At 33.9% G+C, this 19,099-nt stretch overlaps 2 protein-coding genes across 8 annotated transcripts in view; one reads left to right on the plus strand and one right to left on the minus strand.

The window, feature by feature from the left end:
* The window catches only part of LOC128030454 (tyrosine-protein phosphatase non-receptor type 23), a 70,946-nt gene that overhangs the window by 38,788 nt on the left and 13,059 nt on the right, over window positions 1-19,099 (plus strand). The window contains exon 2 of one of the 7 annotated variants that reach the window (XM_052618105.1): window positions 3,143-3,217. The exons of 4 other annotated variants lie outside the window; for them this stretch is intronic. Coding sequence is in view for 2 of the 3 variants with exons in the window: in XM_052618103.1 (XP_052474063.1) it covers window positions 3,703-3,831 (129 nt within the window). In the remaining variant the exon portion in view is untranslated. Of the gene's footprint in view, window positions 1-3,142; window positions 3,218-3,477; window positions 3,832-18,846; window positions 19,080-19,099 lie in introns of those variants that run through there. 2 more of the 7 variants (XM_052618103.1, XM_052618100.1) reach the window with 2 other exon arrangements.
* LOC128030457 (uncharacterized) lies at window positions 3,846-12,695 on the minus strand. The gene is made up of 11 exons (XM_052618115.1): window positions 12,004-12,695; window positions 11,126-11,479; window positions 10,761-11,015; window positions 10,552-10,639; window positions 9,946-10,030; window positions 9,759-9,791; window positions 9,564-9,658; window positions 6,799-9,409; window positions 6,313-6,497; window positions 5,731-5,774; window positions 3,846-5,629 (listed from the first exon to the last, which is right to left on the minus strand). The coding sequence occupies exons 1-8, from the start codon at window positions 12,032-12,034 to the stop codon at window positions 9,349-9,351; spliced, it is 1,002 nt and encodes a 333-aa protein (XP_052474075.1). The 5' UTR covers window positions 12,035-12,695; the 3' UTR covers window positions 3,846-5,629; window positions 5,731-5,774; window positions 6,313-6,497; window positions 6,799-9,348.

Consider the following 19,099-nt stretch of genomic DNA (forward strand, 5'->3'; position numbering starts at 1 on the left):
AAAGTTATAAAGATAATTACATTTTTGACACATGATCCTTTTAGTCATGTTATAATTTCCTTGTAAATGTTTTACACCTGAGATACAATCTGAAATAGCATCAGTACCTCTTATGTTGTGTGAGAAATTTACAGACATTAAACCACTAAAACTTGACGACTGGTCACCATTCACATAATAGTATCGAAAAGAACAGACATTTTGCTAAATTACTCATTTCATGTTCCACTGACAAAAGTCATGGAAATATATTTTCTAAATATGAATATGATTGTGTAGATATGAAAATGTGGTCACACTTTCTTTTAAGGTCCAAATGTCGCTATCAACAAAACCATTAACTACAATAAACTCTTAAATTGCTGTTTATTAATAGTTAGTAAGGTAGTTGTTCAGTTTAGGGATTGAGTAGGGATGTAAAATATGGTCATGAAGAATATGTGCTTTAGAAGTACTAATAAACTGTCAATATGTTAATAAAAGGCAACTGGTTAATAGTGAGAACAGGTCTCTATACTAAAATATCCTATACTCCCTTAATCAAAACAAACAAAACAACAACAAAAGCATCAAGAAGTAATTAGAGTAAATCTTTTATATTTACCGTCTACTAAAATGTTCACTCCAGGATCATCTGTGCCAATTTTTTTCTCATTGCACTTGCTGTACTTGTTGTTCATGTGAATGTGTAAATCTAGTCAATAGTGACACTGGATCACTTCATGGGACAGTTCAGAGGAGGATAACACACACTGATCACTGACAACACCTGGGAGCACAAAACTGTTTATTAATTCTATAAAATATCAACTGTAACATTTTAAATGAATGATGCATAATGAAACAATAAGCAATAACAGATACAGTGAGAAAGGTCTGAGAAGACATTCATAATCAATAGGATGTTTCATTTAATCCTAGAAATAAACAAGGTTTTATGATTAAATAAGTACATTAAAGAAAAGTTATGTCATAGAGATGGCAAAAATTAAGATTCTGCACTATTTATATGTCACTAATCAAGCAAACCTGAACGCCAGACAATTAAAAAATTCATAAAATAAAGTAATTTCTCTGCAGGTTTTACATATACAGTATAATGACGTAAATACAATGGGCTAAAGCATCAGTACATTTTTTTATGGAATAACAGACATCAATGTGCAGCAAAGTGGTCTACAGTACAGAACCACAATTCTTTCTTTCTTTTTGCAGAACATATAATACATATATGTTTTTTCCTGTAATGAATGTGGATGTTGACTGGTGAGGTTAAACTCTTAAATGACAAAAAAAATTCACCATAGGAATGATCTACTCTTGTGCTATTTGTTTTCTGATCACTAAATGCAGACATGTTATGTTATGGAATGTGTTAGTGAGGTATTCTAGCAGGGCTAGTTCATAAAGGGTTTTAGCCAGTAAACAGGATGGTGTATCGATCAGGACACAGGAATGAAGACGAGGAGATGTAATTTCTTCAATTAACTGTATTGAGATCCAGCAGTATTCATCAGAACATTCCAATATCCAGCATTGTCAATATAGTCTGATAAGAAACAAATAAATCACCATTAGGTACTGATTACTATGCAACATAAATAATAAATCCACACAAATAATACAAATCAGGATCATCAAACATACATATCAATAAACATTGCTATATCCCTTTAAACATAATCTACAATTACATAATGAAGATATTACTTCCTTCACATAATAGCTTCACCTCCTATATCACTGACCAGTATTCCTAAAACTATATTAAAAAAGGGATTTACAGAAGGAGAAATGGCGACATCCTCTGGCCAGAAAGGCTACTGCACAACAGCGTCTGCAAGTGGTCTCCTGAGCACGATATTAACTCTTCTTAATTCAATGTTATAAACGTTACTACGTAATTTAAACATCAGGAAGCTCACGTCAGTTAAATTAGTATTTCCTACAGTATTTTACGGCATAAACATTGTTCTATCGCTATACATCTCACTCATCGCGCTGGGCATGTTAAATGCATTGTAATTCTACAGTATAGAAACACAAACACAATGAAGTGACCACTTACTTTTTGTCATGAACTCAACACATAAATATTGGAAGCTGGATCGTTCAGAACAGATTAAGGAAACTACACAACACAGGTATGTAGGCTGAACTATGCTGCTGAACTTGAACACTTTCCCGAACTCACTATAACCACACTAACTACACACTTCCTCCCCGTAATCACCGAAGAAGAGTCTTAAAGCGGCAGGCACCCAGAAACGTCAGAGCCTTTTATACAGAATGCAATGACATGCCACTAAAGTCATGAATCTCTGCTTTCTCTTTATAATCATCATTGGTTCCTCTGGAATTGCTGCAGTGTCCTTGCTTGAAGACACATTAAAATAACTTTGTGTGGTAGTGAATTAAATGCATATATTATTGTGTTAAACTTCCTATCCATCACTTCCTTCCAGCTGTCAGGAATTTTTATCAGCTTGTGTCATGTTAGTTTATCAGATCCTTTCCCGACAAACTAGGCCAAAGGAAGTATACAGGTTCAGGTCGTTTATGTTTTTGCATGGTAATTATTGACAGTGCTGAATGCAAACAAAATAACAATACTAAGATAGTTTAGTGAGTCAAGGGTTCAAGAGGAACCGCAGCTCCAGATTGTTCTTGCAGATTCCATGATGAAGCCTAATTATGATTTTCATTGTCTCTTTACTCTCAAATGTTTTAAGCTGTAACCGTGTTTGTGATCTTTTAAAATTGTGTCTGTGTTGTATTGAATGGTCTCGTTAAGTGTCCAAAAAAAAAAAAAAACTGAAAACCTCTTTGCTTTGTTTCTTTTGATTACCAATGCTTAAGTGCTTATCGAGATTTTTCTAAGATTTTTCATTTAATCCTGGAAATAAACAGGAAGTTTTTGAATTAAAAGAAAAGTAAAACCAAGAACTGTTAGGGCATAAAATAAATAAGAAATAATTATAAATTGCACAATTTATACATTGCTAATCAAATAAGCACCAAATATTAGATTTATTTATTTGTCATTTGTATTGTACTGATAGTCTTGATAATTCCCAGAAAGACCAGAACACATCTTTGCTTTGTATCTTTGATCATTCATAGAAATGTTCTATTTTCTCAGTTCATACTGAAGAACTACGGTGAAGATCCTGACCATTATAATGAGCAGTTGAAGAAACTGGAGCAGTTGAGACAGGTAAATATTAGTGTGCATTCAGGGCATACTTTAAGTCATCATGTCACATGTCTTCCCTGAAAATCACACTTAACATTTCTATCACCAGTTAAGCAACCCATAGACGTCTATGTTCATGCATTTCTACATTATCTTAATTGTCTTGGCTTTCTAGAGTGCTGTGAATGTCACACGAGACTTTGAAGGCTGCAGCAGAACAGAATTTTTCTGTGGTACAGTGTTACCTCGCCACCGTTTTCCATGACACCAGATTGAGAAAATGCTTTAGTTCTGAGAGCAATATGCATTGATCAGTCAGCGAGCAGACTGTGAGTGTGAGGTGTCCGTGGGTGTGCCATGTGAGGCTGTGACTATGTGGGAAAATCAGATGATTTCAAGCAGTTATGTGAATGTTATTTTTACTGGTTTGGAACACATAATTAATTACAGCTATTTGCAGCTAAAGGATTATTCCTAACTGTCCCTTTTCCCGTCACTGTTAGGGAATGAAAGTATCTTGCACACACTTCCAGTGCTCGGCTGGAGCATTCACCTACTTGAGAGATCACTTCAGCCACAACTTCAGTGTGGACATGAGTCACCAGATCCTCAATCTCAACATCAACCTCATGCTGGTATGAGCTTTTGTTAGTTTCACTCACCTGCTATCATAAGGGTGTGCATTTTCATCTTTATGCTATGCTGTAGATTAGGGCTTGATTAGGAAATATTTTGTCTTCAGGTGGTGGACTATTACAAAGAGGCATGCAGAGCTCTGGAGAACTCAGAAACTGCTTCAATGTTAGGAAAGATACAGAAAGACTGGACTGGAATGAAGCAATAAGCACAGCTCTAAAAACACACAATCTCTACAGCTTTACATCAACATCAACACCAGCACTGACATTTGGCTCTCACAAAGAAACAAAGGAGTTCATAGCACTATAAAAGCCACTGAAGCAGTAGCACAAAACACACACCCAGCAGGATTTTAAGGCTGAGAGAAGACTAAGGAAGAAGAACTGGTGTATAAGTGTGCTGTGGAGAGAAAGGAACAGGAAGTGCGGTGGTATCCTGAAGGTGGGCATTCAGGTTTGGTGCCAGCACTCTGCATGTGACAGGTCAGAGTCTGGAAACAGCTGAGATGGGCTAACAAGCAGAAAGCTCAGGACTAAAGGAACAGTAACCCGTAGCGTGACATCACTCGCCTGTGGGCAGCTAAAGTGTGGACCTCTTCCTAATTCGTCTTCATTTCCACCAGCATCTCTCCAGCTTTCAGTTCCAGCTCGTCTGATATGAGTTTCACAGTGTGTTGACAAATAACAACATTGTAACTGGCTCTTCTCCAGGCAGTTTGCTTGTGTATTTGAACCCAATTATAAACCCACAGACCAAAAATCATAGAAATCAATATGTGAAGACAATAAGATTGCAGAAAAATACACCCGATCAAGACAGAGCTCTACTGTTTAAGATCTATAATACATATATAAAACTATCCATAAGAAATCCCATTCTTCTTAAATGGTAGTTGCTAAAATGGCCCACCAAACTGAATTTTAGTCTATTACTTGCACAAAACTACGACTTCTGAAGACTTAAAATACAGAATTGTCATCTGTTATGACATTTTTATAGTGCTTTGCATTCCTGTTCATTTGAATTGCATGGACAAGAGTGGCTACTTTGCCTTTTGAGCTCTACTGAAAGAACAAAATATTATTGGTAAGGAACGATATGAGGATGAGTAAATAATTATGGTTAGTTTCATTTTTTTTCACTGGACTTTTACTTAAAAAAAAAAATATCATGGTTCATTTCACAAAACTATTGAAAAAATAATAAATTCATAAATTTCATAGTTTTTATTTTTATGTATTAAATTGAGCAAAAGTGACAGAAAAGACATTTACAAAATCTGTGTTACAAAGGTTTTCTATTTCAAATAAATGCGGTTGTTTTTAGCTGTATATTCATCAAAGAATCCTGGAAATGTGTCACAGCTTCTACAAATATATTAACTGTTTTCAGCATTGAATTATTTTTTTAAGGACCATGTGACACTGAAGACTGCAGTAAATGCTGCAGAAAATTCAGCTTTGCCATCACAGGAATAAAGGGTTATTAAAATAAAAATACAAATAAATGAACTGGAATATTTCACAATATTACTGCTTTTACTGTGTTTTTGGTCAAATAAATATAACCACACATAAAACGCAGCTTTCAAAAAAAATAAAAATAAATGTTGAATGTTGACGTGAACCGTAAATATTGCTCTGAAAGCATAATAAAGAGTTTGATCTTACACCGTTTGTGATCATAAGGAATAACAGATAGTTTGATAGTAACATGCAGGGTTCCTCAACTAATAATACAGAAAATAATAAAGACTGGTTACTAGTTACAAAGACCAATGCTGCTCCCAAGTGGCTGGAGGAAGTAGTTAGTTTGGAAGAGAGAGATAAATTAAATATTGCCAGAATTTGAATCATTTCAACAAAACCTAAATGTGCACAAGAATATTTCCTCACCTGCAGAAGATGCGTCTGAAATCATCATTACAACTCAATAAATCCTACACAGAAAAAATATACTAGTACAATTAAATGGTAATTTAATAATATCTGCAAATCTGAGAATATTTAAAAACAAAATAATGATGCTATCACACTGACTTTTTAATTGGACATTCTATGCATAATCGTAAGACTTACAGTAAGCTTCAAAGCTTATATTTTCAAAAGTAGACCAACAGACTTATACAGTTTAGGCACATAATTAGGCCGTGTGTGTGTGTGTGTGTGTGTGTGTGTGTGTGTGTGTGTGTGTGTGTTACAATCTGATATATTTTTTCACTTCAGTTGAGCGATATTCTAATTCAAGACGGTTTGTAATAGCATATTCTTCCTTAAACCCATTAATTACCCTGGCTTGACTAATTTTATAACACTACAGTAAATGCATGGTGACCACTAGCGTGGAGACATCTCTACTAAACTTAACTAACCAATACAGGGTTAAATGTAGTCGTCTGAGCAGGTCCTCTGGAAGCAGACTGCATGGGAATCACTGTTGTAAAGAACATTGGTGGTGTCAAATATTAAAGGACTTACAGTTTCTCAGCTGTTACTGTCTTTGAGTCTTGAACGAGGTAAACAGTGGCGAAGCTGCCCTTCCCGAGTCTCTGCTGGATGATGTATCTGTTAGCTATCAGACTGCTCTGCTCAGGATGGCATTGTGCTTGTCCTGGACGCTCACGAAACCTGGACATCTTTCAGTCAGGAACCAGAGCAGCCGACTACAGAGAGATAAAGATGAGAAAATGTCAACAGATGCTCTCTTCTGACCTTATTTCTTTTTTTTTTTGTGATGGAATTTTAAATTCGTGAACTGAAACTAAAAGTATATGCAACATAAACAAAAATTATTTTAAAATTGATTTACAAGAATAATTTATCAAAATTTTTCAGATCAGTTAGTACTTTTAGCGATGCGTAATAAATGAGCTCATTAAAAGGACTAAACAAATTAATTCAATGTGCTCGATCTGTTTTATACAAAAAATTATTGCAGCTGATTATAGATGTTTTTAACCTCACCTGTGCGTCGGAAGTTGGTTCGAACACAAGCGCTCAACTTCCTTGTGTTAATTGGTTGTCATGGGAACTGTGCAGTGGAATGTTTCTCCTTTAGATGGCGCTAATGTGCAGCGTAGACTGTCAATCAAGTACAGTTTTACCTTTATGGATATTAATCTTGATCAGTTATAAAATAAAATAATGGGATCACGTAGGCTTAGACAGAAAATAATAATAATTTAAAAAAATCTCAAAATCTTTATTATGCTTATTTGTTCTATAACAATACTTGCACATTCATTACATTCCTTACAATTAAAATGTATTTAGAAGCAAAACAACACAAAACTGCATGTCCTTAAGTGTCAAATTTCCATTTGTTAAAACCCATTTACATTCCCCCAGAATGTTTCTTATAATTCAATTAATTTATTAACACAACTATAGTTTTAAAGTTTTTTTTTTTTTCTAAGTGCCGTTTTTTTTCCTTTTTGTATCAAGCAATGCTTAAAAGAAAATATATATATATAATAACAAAAAATATAAAATATAAAGTCACAAAAACTTTAGTATGCTTATTTGTTCTATAACAATAGTTGCAAATTCATTACATTCCCTGCAACTAAAAATGTATTTAAAAGCAAAACAACACAAAACTGCATGTCCTTAAAGCTGCAGTAGGTAACTTTTGTAAAAATATTTTTTACATATTTGTTAAACCTGTCATTATGTCCTGGCAGTAGAATATTAGACAGATAATCTGTGAAAAAATCAAGCTCCTCTGGCTCCTCCCAGTGGTCCTATTGCCATTTGCAGTTACAGACCGCTCCCTGTAAGAAACAACCAATCAGAGCTGCGGTCCGTAACTTTGTTTGTGTTCAAAATGTAGAAAAATGTTAATCATAAGCGAGTACACCATTAATTCATTTTCTAAACCGTGTTTTTAGCTTGTCCTGAATCACTAGGGTGTTTTTAGATTAGGGGTACCGTGGCGGAGTAACCCAGTACCTTTGTGATTCTTCATAGACATAAACAGAGAGAAGTAGTTCCGGCTACGATGTTCTTCCGCAAGATGCAAGCAGTTCTGTTTATTAAAGGGGGGGTGAAATGCTCGTTTTCACTCAATATCCTGTTAATCTTGAGTACCTATAGAGTAGTACTGCATCCTTCATAACTCCAAAAAGTCTTTAGTTTTATTATATTTATAAGAGAAAGATAGTCTGTACCGATTTTTCCCGGAAAAACACGACCGGCTGGAGGCATGACATGTGGGCGGAGCTAAAGAATCACAAGCGCGAGTAGGCTTTTGCGTTGAGAGCGTTTGGAAGTTGTTGCATTACCTTGAGGAAAAAAACATCCAAAACAAACCGTGGCTAACAGTCAGATTCAGCCGTTTATTTATGATCCAGAATCAGATCCAGAGGCTGAAATTTAACAAGAGCAGCATCAGCAACGACGTCTCTATGTGGTATGTACTGAAACTGTATATATTTGCTTAGCGGTTTTGGAAAATGACTAAGTTCCACTTTATGTCATTTTTTTTTTTTTTTTTTTTTTTTTTTAAAGCTGTACATGTGGAAAGTGCAGTTTGATGACAACATCGCATGTTGTTTACTTGATGTGCTTACGCACTGATAGCTAAGTTAACAAAACACACAATCGTGACCCTTTTTCGTTGGAACTGCATTATCCTTAAGAAATAAACAATGTGCAAATCTGGCATCAAACTGGGCCTTGTTTGTAAAACAAGCATCTTCGAAATGCAGGGAACAAACAAAAACACTTGCACAACTCCGTTGATGCTCTGTAAAAATAAACTCCATCCACTGGTCCCTTAATGCTGTTTTTTTTTTTTTTGGTAATCTGTGCAGGGTTGTCTTGCCCTGGCAACCAAAAACACACTTCTTTTGTGACTTTTCACGACGCTCTCGCTCTGATCAGTGAAGTCTGTCGTGCTCTCATTGCTCTGCTATACGGGAGCGCGCGCTCTTCCGGCAGACGTGCCCTAGGACCCATATAAGGAAATTCCGCTCCATCTAACATCACACAGAGCCATACTCGAAAAAACTATTTTTGGAACAGAAATACTCCTTCAAACGTACAAATTAATTTTTGAAACTTTGTCCATGTTTAGCATGGGAATCCAACTCTTTAACAGTGTAAAAAACTCAGTATGCATGAAATAGCATTTCACCCCCCCTTTAACCGCTAGAGCGTCAAAAGTTACCTACCGCAGCTTTAAGTGTCAAATTTAACAAAATTTGTTATAGCCTATTTACATTTCCCCCAGAATGTTTCTTATAATTTAATGCATTTATTAACATATGAGTTCTAACTGCCATTCTTATGTATCTTTTTTTACTGTTCTTGCAATGATTACAATGTCAAATGCCAACACAGATGCCAAAAAATGCTTTTATAAATCTAGTTCAAATGAAGCACATTTATATTTGTTGATTTTTAGAGCTAAAACACGCACGCACACACACACACACACACACACACAAAGGCACGTTTGCTTTTATGTTACGATACAAAGCTGTAGGCCTATCTTAACTTCTGAAAGTATGATTAACCGTTCATCACAGCACTGTAGATGGTTGAATCATCCTCCTGCTCTGTGTTTGAAGACCTAGAAATAAAGAAGATCATTACAGTGAAATACCCATACTCATTTAATATCAATATTACGTCAAGATATATAAATGTGGTGTCAAATTGTGTTGTTTTGCATCATCTCCATTACAGTATATTTGACCACAGTTCTCTATGTCTTGGATGCTCACACTTGAAGCAGTTCTTTGGGTTTAATGGTGACAGATGAATATTGCACTTCATCTTCCTGCTGTACATCCTCAGCTCCTGGTAGGTTTTTGTTATCCTAACAGCAAACAGATGATGAAGAACATTTAACAGACGTACTGTATGACTGTCGTCTTTTAATCTATGTAATGGTTACCCTGCTGAAAAAAACATCTTACCTCAGCATACCCAGTGTGGTTTTTCTGATGAAGCTGGTTGACCAAACAACACTTGTTGCTTAAGTTGGTTAAGTATCCAGCATGTGTACACACATATACACATGCTTGATACATACATACATACATACATACATAAATGCATATTATATGTTACAAATTGTATATTATATGTTACAAATATATTTACGTTTGTTTGAGGTTGAATCGTGCTGTAAAGGGAATCCTTGACTTCTCTTTCTTCCGCTTGTTTTTCTTTCATTATTGCTTTCCTTCTAAGAGTAAATGTAACAGATATGCATTATAAATAGCACAGTTTAGCTGATGCATCAAAATATTTTCAGGAAAGGGGGTTGATTCTGTGAAAATATTTAAAAAATATTGCTTATTTCATTATTAATTTAATTAAATACTGTACATGTGGGTACATGTGTATCAATTAAGTATAAAGTTATTTCCTTAAACCTTAAAATATAATAACAAATATGCATTATAAATACACTGTTTAGCTGATGCATCAAACATATTTTGATGCATATTTGCTTGATGCAACACTAAAATATAACACATTACAGTTTATTTTGGGTCGATGCAGTTTGGCAACTTTGTGTCATAAACCTTAACCTCTGACCCTCACCAACATTATTACAAAACTATCCTGACTTTAATCAATGATCAATATAAACAAATGCACAATCAGACCTTATTTTGTGTGTGCCGTTTAGTTTCAACTGATGGTAAAATAGATTAATAATATATTGGTGTGTGTAAATACAAACAAATCAAAATGTCCTACCTTCTTATAAGAATCACAGCTGCAGTGATGAAAACAAGTGAGACTAAAAACACCACAATAATCAGAATGGTTGGAAACTCTGTGACATCTGTTGAGGAGAACAAAAAGATATTGTCAGTTATGCATATCTCTTATTTACCAAATGTAAATATGATTGTGTGAATATGAACATATAACTATATTAATTATATATAATAAGTTTGACCAACCTTCAATGTAAATGGTAATTTCTTCAGATACAGTTGTTTTAAAGTTTCTCAAAGAACAAGAGTAATTCCCCGAGTCTTCAGCTGTTATTCTGCTGAAGGTGAGGACGGGCTCTGAGTGTCGAATCAGATCACGATTCTTAAACCACTGAACATCAGCTAAATTACCAGAACAGCTGAGTGTGCACGTCAAATTCAGAGAGTCTCCAACTATTGTGCTTCCATTTCCTCTTGATCTGCTCATGGACACTTTTAAATCTATAAAAATAAAAATTGAACTGGGAGATTTATTTTAATAAAAACAAACAAAACAACAAAAGCATCAAGAAGTATTTTTTTTTAGTTTAGAGTAAATCTTTTATATTTACCATCTACTAAAATGTTCACTCCAGGATCACCTGTATATTTGTCGTCATTGGTTATAAATCTGAATTTATACTCTCCAGAATGTGTTTGATCAATATTACTGATCAAAAGAGAACAATTTGAGGTTTTGTCTACAATGTATAAGTTTTTTTGATTATTGTTGGATTTACTATCATAAACATACGGCTCATTCACACAGTTGTCATGGTTTGATCTCATTGAACACCACATCACTCGCTGTACTTGTTGACCATGTGGATATTTATATCTACAGTTAATAGAAACATTGGATCCCCTCGCAGCACAGACCGGACTCAGAGAAACATAACTCACTCTCCACTGATTACTGAGAACACCTGAGGAGCACAGAACACTTGATTTATTCAGAGTATCTGTTACTGTAGATAGTTTAATCAGATCTCTTCAGACAACATCTGTTACAGATATCTAAAATATCTATTGTGACAGATTTTAATTAATTATTTCCATAATGAATTAATCAGCAATATCAGAGAACAATGAAGTCCACAAGTCTGAGACCACATAAAAACATAAAAACAGTTTAAAAAAAGAAAAAAAAAGTACAATAAAGAAAAGCTATGGCTTAAATAAATAAGAGATATTCAAGATTCTGCAATGTCACTTATCAAATGAGAAGATCAGAACTCCATATACACCAGATATTAAAAAACATCTAAACATCTAACCTATTCATTGAAAAATAAAAAGAATTTTAGTGGCCTCAGATTTGGTCTTCATTTTATATTGTCAATTAATTTTCAGTTTATTATATTTTTATATATATTAAATGTAATTTTTTAATTTAAAAAAATTGTCAACCAACAAAATGTACAAAATACATAAGAAAATATTTTCATACCAGGCAGAAGAAGCAGAAATATTTGCAGCATTGTAATTCACTGTTTCGGTTATTTAGCTCACAGAAGATGTTTTGTGCAGAGTGTCAGACAACATGCAAGAGAAAATGAAGAAAAGAAGAAGTTGCCATGACGGATGATGATTTCGATTTCCTTCCTAATACCATTAGCACTGATGGTCCCACATGAGAACCAAAAAGGGCAAGAAATAATGAAACGTCTCTAAAGTTTCTTAAGATTATTTCCTCAGATGTAAAACATTCTCCAAAGCTTTAAAGAAAATGTAATTTTTGACACAATATAGTCAAGGTATAATTTCTTTGTAAATGTTTTACACCTGAGATCCAATCCAAAATATCATCAGTGCCTCTTGTTATGTTGTGTGAGAAATGAACAGAGACATTAAAATTATTATTCAGTAAAAATCTTACTTCACAACTGTGGTCACCATTCACATAATAGTATTGAAAAGAACAGACATTATGCTAAAAATTGCTAATTTTAAGTTTCACTGACAAACGTCATGGATTTTGAAAGGTATTTATTCAAGCAAAAGAGTTGTAAAGAAATAATAATAATAAAATAATTAATTCCTCTGATGTTGTGAGTCCATTTAACTAGTCATACAGTATATCTGAACATATCTGAACCTATTTGTTTCTTTGGTCCCTCACTAACCTAAATACTGCAATATTTTGTTACAGGTTGCAGAAGCACAAAACTGGAGTCACAATGACTGCTTGTTTTCTGTTCACAATTACAGTTGGCTCCTCTGCAGTGTCCCTTCCTGAGGATATATAAAAAATTACTTTGTGTGGTAATTGAATGGTTTTGTTATGCACTCTCTGATAAAAAGGTACAAATGCTGTCGCGGTACTTTTCCCAAAGGTATACTTTGTCATGGCGCGGTAGGGACGGCGCCGTGGAAAGAACAAGGTCAGGGTCCAGATGCGGGGAAGATTCACTTTAATAAGAACGAAACAAAAAGGCCAAAACGGCAAAAACAAAACAGAAACGAATCACAGGGAACAAGCCAAAATGCAAGCACGAGTAACATACGTAATTAAACATTGACATTACAATAATCCAGGCAGACAGAGAGGTGGGAGTGTGGAGAATATGTAGTGTAAGTGTGTGAGTGACAGCTGTGCGGAGTGAAGTTAATGAGTCCGGGAGAATGGAAGTGGCGCCCTCTGGTGGTGAGAGGGAGGAACACAGGGTCCGGACTCATGACATACTTTTGTACCTTTTAGGTACTAAAATGTAAACCTTAAGTATCTTTAAGGTAAAAGCAGTTTTTGTACCTATTTTTCTGAAAGTGTGGCAAAAGAGATCAGAACACTACTTTGCTTTGTTTAGTTTTATCACCACTGCATCAATCTGAATCTGAATATTTTAATCCTGAAAATAAACAAAGTTTGAGGATTTAAAAATTTAAAGCATAGAAAAGTCATGACATAAAATAAAATAAATATGTAATATTTTTTTTATTTTTTATTTTTAGCTTTTTAGCTTTTTTGCTTGTTTGGATCAAATTATAAAGTCTTTAAAGATAAAATGATTATTTCAAACACTTCAAAATACACAAAACATTTATTATTCATATTTGGTCTGTAACGCTGCATAGCTGCAAGTTTATTAAATTTCTACAAAATAAAAACAAACAAAAAATTTATTATAAAAGCAAAACATACAAAACTTTATGTGCTACAGCAGTGGTTCTTAACATTTTTGGGGGTCAGCACCCCCTACCCATTATCCAGGTCCCTCGTCAGCCCCATCAAATAAAATGTAGTTTAACTTTTCACCCTAAATATTAAAGCTGATTATTATGTTGTGTTAATGAGGACTATTACTATATTTACAGTAGGCTACCATTAAAATGTTTGGGGTCATTATGATTTTAAGGTATTGACAACTTAATTCAAGGATCCATTAAACTGATAAAAACAAATACAATTAAGTCCTTTTTACAGTAGTAAATTACTTGATAATAAGTGTAATGACATTCATAATACAGAGTTTTTAAACATATTGGTGATTTTCTTTGCTATGGCTTTGATGTTGAGGTTTCTTACACTCTATCTGACTTTGACCCTGTTGCCCTCAAAAGGTTGAAAAGACTTGTTAAAAATTCCTGTTTAGAATATATCCACAGGGAAATTTTTAAAGAAGAGATTTCAGTTTGTTCGTCCTTCCCTGAATCTCTAGAACATGCTTTTTACTTCTGCTGTGATGATATCTATAAGTTTTGGTTGCAATATATATATATATATATATATATATATTGTGACTAAACATGATCATTTTGGTGGGTAAATTTACACATCATGTAAATGGAACCAATATAAACCCTCCTTTGCTATATTTCTTAGATTCTGAAAGAGTATTTCAAAAATTTCTATTAAAAAATTGACATTAATTAAATTTTATGAGTGTTAAATAAACTCTTTAAACCAAACCAAACCAGCTCAAACTCAAACCAACTGCAGCAAATCAGCAAACAAGAAGCATTCGTATTCATGTTTTCAAACAAGAAAGAACCAGAAAAAACATGTTGTGCTTTATCGTGTTTCGGCTGGCAGATGAAGTCAGGAGTCATTGCTATGGAAATGCTTTCTTTATCCGAACTGCCTAATCTCAACTCTAAACATCGTCCTTTACAGCTGCCACAAAAATTATTTTATCAATCTTAAAAGGTTCAAAGAAGCACAGTTATATTTGGCAGAGGCGGCTCTTCACATTAGAGCTGAAAACACACAAACTGTACAGTAGACACATGTTTGCTTCCAATCATGTTAGGGATTTTTCATTAACTTCATTTATTTTACTGAGTAATTAAACACAATGTAGGTGATTTCATGTTTTATCTTAGAAAGAAGACATTTGGTCAAAACAATGTAGACAAAACCAGACTCTCATTTTGCTGCTTTGTGTTTGCAGACCTAGAAATGAAGAAGATCATTTCAGTGAAACACACACAAACTCATATTTACTAGCAATATTATGTCAAGATGGACAAATATGTTTCTTAAATATGATGAATCGTGAATCATGTAACATCATCTCCATAACTACTGGTGAGAATAAAAATAAATAATTGAAAAATGACCACATTGATGTGTCTCTTGAAATCTCACACTTGAAGCGTCACACTTCCTGCAACACATCTTTGGTTTCTTGTGGGTTTGTGATGGTCGAGTAAACTGCATCATCCTAACAGCAAACAGATGAACAGAACATGTCTTTAAATATAGGCCTAACTGACACATTTTTTTTTTCTATTTCACGCCTACCCTGCTGAAAAGACCAGTTTAGCTCAGCTTCTGATGAAGTTGTTTGACCAAACAAGAAGTTGGTTGAGAAGCTGGTCCTTTCAACAGGGCATTTATATTTAGGTTTCATATTTACATTTTTTTGAAGAGTGCAGTAAAGAGAATGCTTGGCTTCTTCTCTCTTCTTCTTCGGTTTTACTTGAGTTTTTGCTTTCCTTGTAAAAGAAAATGTGACAGAATTATTTATTTAATGATTCCTTATATATATATATATATATATATATATATATATATATATATATATATATATATATATATATATATATATATATATATATATATAAACATGAAGTGATCTGATGTAATTTATTTTGGCTGCAGTTCACCAGCACTGTGTCATAAGCCTTATCCACTGACCCTCACCAACATTACAAAACTCTCCTGACAACTACACACAATGCACAGATGCACCAAATCATCTCTTTTCTTCATTCTTCTTTCTAATATAAGTTTTTCAGCTGCCGGACAGACTAGAAGGACAGAAGTCTTCCTTCCCACCTAATGCTGGTGTGATGTATCATGATCTTTATGCACGAAGAAATGGATGCAAAAATTTCCTTAAATGATAATTCATAGAATTTGGATTTGTCTCATTTTTGGTGATGTTTGAATCATCGATCCTGTTACTTTCTTATTTAAGCAGCTTTGAAACAATCTCTATTGTATAAAGCACTATGAATAAAGATGACTTGACTTGTGGAATAATCAATTAATGTTTCATTCAGATTGACTGAGAGATTAATAATATATTGGTGTAAGTACAAACAAATCAAAATGTCATACCTTCTTATAAGAATCACAGCTGCAGTGATGAAAACAAGAGAGACTAAAATCACCACAATAATCAGAACGATTGGAAACTCTGTGACATCTGCTGAGGACCAGAAAAAGATACCATTTATTGTCAATTATCTCATTTATTAAATGTAAATATGATTGTGTGAATATGAAAATGTTAATTATATATATATATATATATATATATATATGTTTAACCAACCTTCAATGTGAATGGTAATTTCTTCAGATACAGTTGTTTTATAGTTTCTCAAAGAACAAGCGTAATTCCCCGAGTCTTCAGCTGTTATTCTGCTGAAGGTGAGGACGGGCTCTGAGTGTCGAATCAGATCACGATTCTTAAACCACTGAACATCAGCTAAATTACCAGAACAGCTGAGTGTGCACGTCAAATTCAGAGAGTCTCCAACTATTGTGCTTCCATTTTCTCTTGATCTGCTCATGGACACTCTTAAATCTATCAAACAAACAAACAAAAATTAACTGGCAGATTTATTTTAAACAAAACATTAAAAGCATCAAGAAGTAATTTTTAGAGTAAATCTTTTATATTTACTGTCTACTAAAATGTTCACTCCAGGATCTCCTGTATATTTGTCGTCATTGGTTATAAATCTGAATTTATACTCTCCAGAATGTGTTTGATCAATATTACTGATCAAAAGAGAACAATTTGAGGTTTTGTCTCCAATGTATTGGATGGTCTTTTGATTATTGTTGGATTCACTATCATAAACATACGGCTTAACCATACACCTGCCATGGTTTGATCTCATTGAACACCACATCACTCGCTGTACTTGTTGACCATCTGGATATTTATATCTACAGTTAATAGAAACATTGGATCCCCTCGCAGCACAGACCGGACTCAGAGAAACATAACTCACTCTCCACTGATTACTGAGAACACCTGAGGAGCACAGAACACTTGATTTATTCAGAGTATCTCTTACTGTAGATAGTTTAATCAGATCTCTTCAGACAACATCTGTTACAGATATCTAAAATATCTATTATGCCAGTTTTAAGAAATGTTTTAAATAATGAATCAATCAGCAATATCAGAGTACAGTGAAGTCCACAAGTCTGAGACCACATAAAAAAGCATTAAAACCATAAAAAGTATAATAAAGAAAAGCTGTGGCTTAAATAAATAAGAGATATTCAAGATTCTGTCACTAATCAAGCGAGAAGATGGGAACTCCATATACACCAGATATTAAAAAACATCTAGATATCATTAGAAAATAAAAAGAACACAAAATAACATTTTAGTGGCCTAAGATTTGGTCTTCATTTTATATCGTCAATAAATGTTCAGTTTATTATAATTTGATATAAATTAAATCAATTAATAAAAAATAAAGAAAGAAAAATGGTCAACAAGCAAAATGTACAAAATACATAAGAAAATATTTTCTTACCAGGCAGAAGAAGCAGAATAATTAGCAGCATTGTAATTTAGCTTACGGAAGATGTTTTATGCAGAGTGTCAAACAAAACGCAAGAGATAGAGAGAGAGAGAGAGAGAGAGAGAGTGAGAGAGAGAGAGAGAGAGAGAGAGAGAGAGAGAGAGAGAGAGAGAAGTTGCTATGACGGATGCTGATTTCCATTTCCTTCCTAATTTCATTAGCACTGATGGTCCCACAAAAGAACCAAAAAGTTTCTTGACATTATTTTCCCATCTATAGATGTAAAACATGCTCTGAAGTTATAAAGATAAATACATTTTTGACAACTTATCCTTTTAGTCAAGGTATAATTTCTTTGTAAATGTTTTACACCTGAAATACAATCTAAAATAGCATCAGTACCTCTTATGTTGTGGGAGAAATTTACAGACATTAAACCACTAAAACTTGACTGGTCACCATTCACATAATAGTATCGAAAAGAACAGACATTCTGCTAAATTACTCATTTCATGTTCCACTGACAAAAGTCATGGAAATATATTTTCAAAATATGAATATGATTGTGTAGATATGAAAATGTGGTCACACTTTCTTTTAAGGTCCAATTGTCGCTATCAACAAACCATTAACAATAAACTCTTAGATTGCTGTTTATTAATAGTTAGTAAGGTAGTTGTATAATATGTAAAATATGGTCATGAAGAATATGTGCTTTAGAGGTACTAATAAACTGCCAATATATTAGGCAACTGGCTAATAGTGAGAACAGGTCTCTATACTCAACCCTATACTCCCTTAATCAAAACAAACAAAACAACAACAAAAGCATCAAGAAGTAATTAGAGTAAATCTTTTATATTTACCGTCTACTAAAATGTTCACTCCAGGATCATCTGTGCCAATTTTTTTCTCATCGCACTTGCTGTACGTGTTGCTCATGTGAATATGTAAATCTAGTCTATAGTGACACTGGATCACATCACGGGACAGTTCAGAGGAGGATAACACACACTGATCACTGACAACACCTGGGAGCACAAAAAACTCAGTAAAACATACATATGTATTTATGTACACAAAGAATAGCAAAATAATAATGCTAAATCATATCTTTAAACAAGGACTAAAATGTTGTGCTTTTTGTTTTTGTATAAAATTTCATTAGTTATTTATTTCTTTAATTTTATTTATTTATTATTATTATTATTAATTTTGTTAATATTATTATTATTATTATTTTTTTTTTTTTGCAGGACCACATTTCCCAGATTCAGAGGTCAGATATCATGATGTCACTTCCGGAAGCTGTAATCACTTCCTGTATGGGTGAATATGGGGACATGAAAGACGTTTAGAGCTGTAAAATAGAAAACAATATTTCCGCAGCTCTCTTTCCAGCTGCGTGATCGCTATACTTCTGTTCTAGTTTAGTCGGCGGCTGCGATGGAAGCCGTGCCGCGAATGCCGATGATCTGGCTGGATCTGAAGGAGGCAGGAGAGTTTGAGTTCAGCCCGACTGTCAAACAGGTGAGGGACCAGACAGACCT

Source organism: Carassius gibelio, chromosome A16 (assembly GCF_023724105.1).
Source record: "Carassius gibelio isolate Cgi1373 ecotype wild population from Czech Republic chromosome A16, carGib1.2-hapl.c, whole genome shotgun sequence".
NCBI lineage: Eukaryota > Metazoa > Chordata > Actinopteri > Cypriniformes > Cyprinidae > Carassius > Carassius gibelio.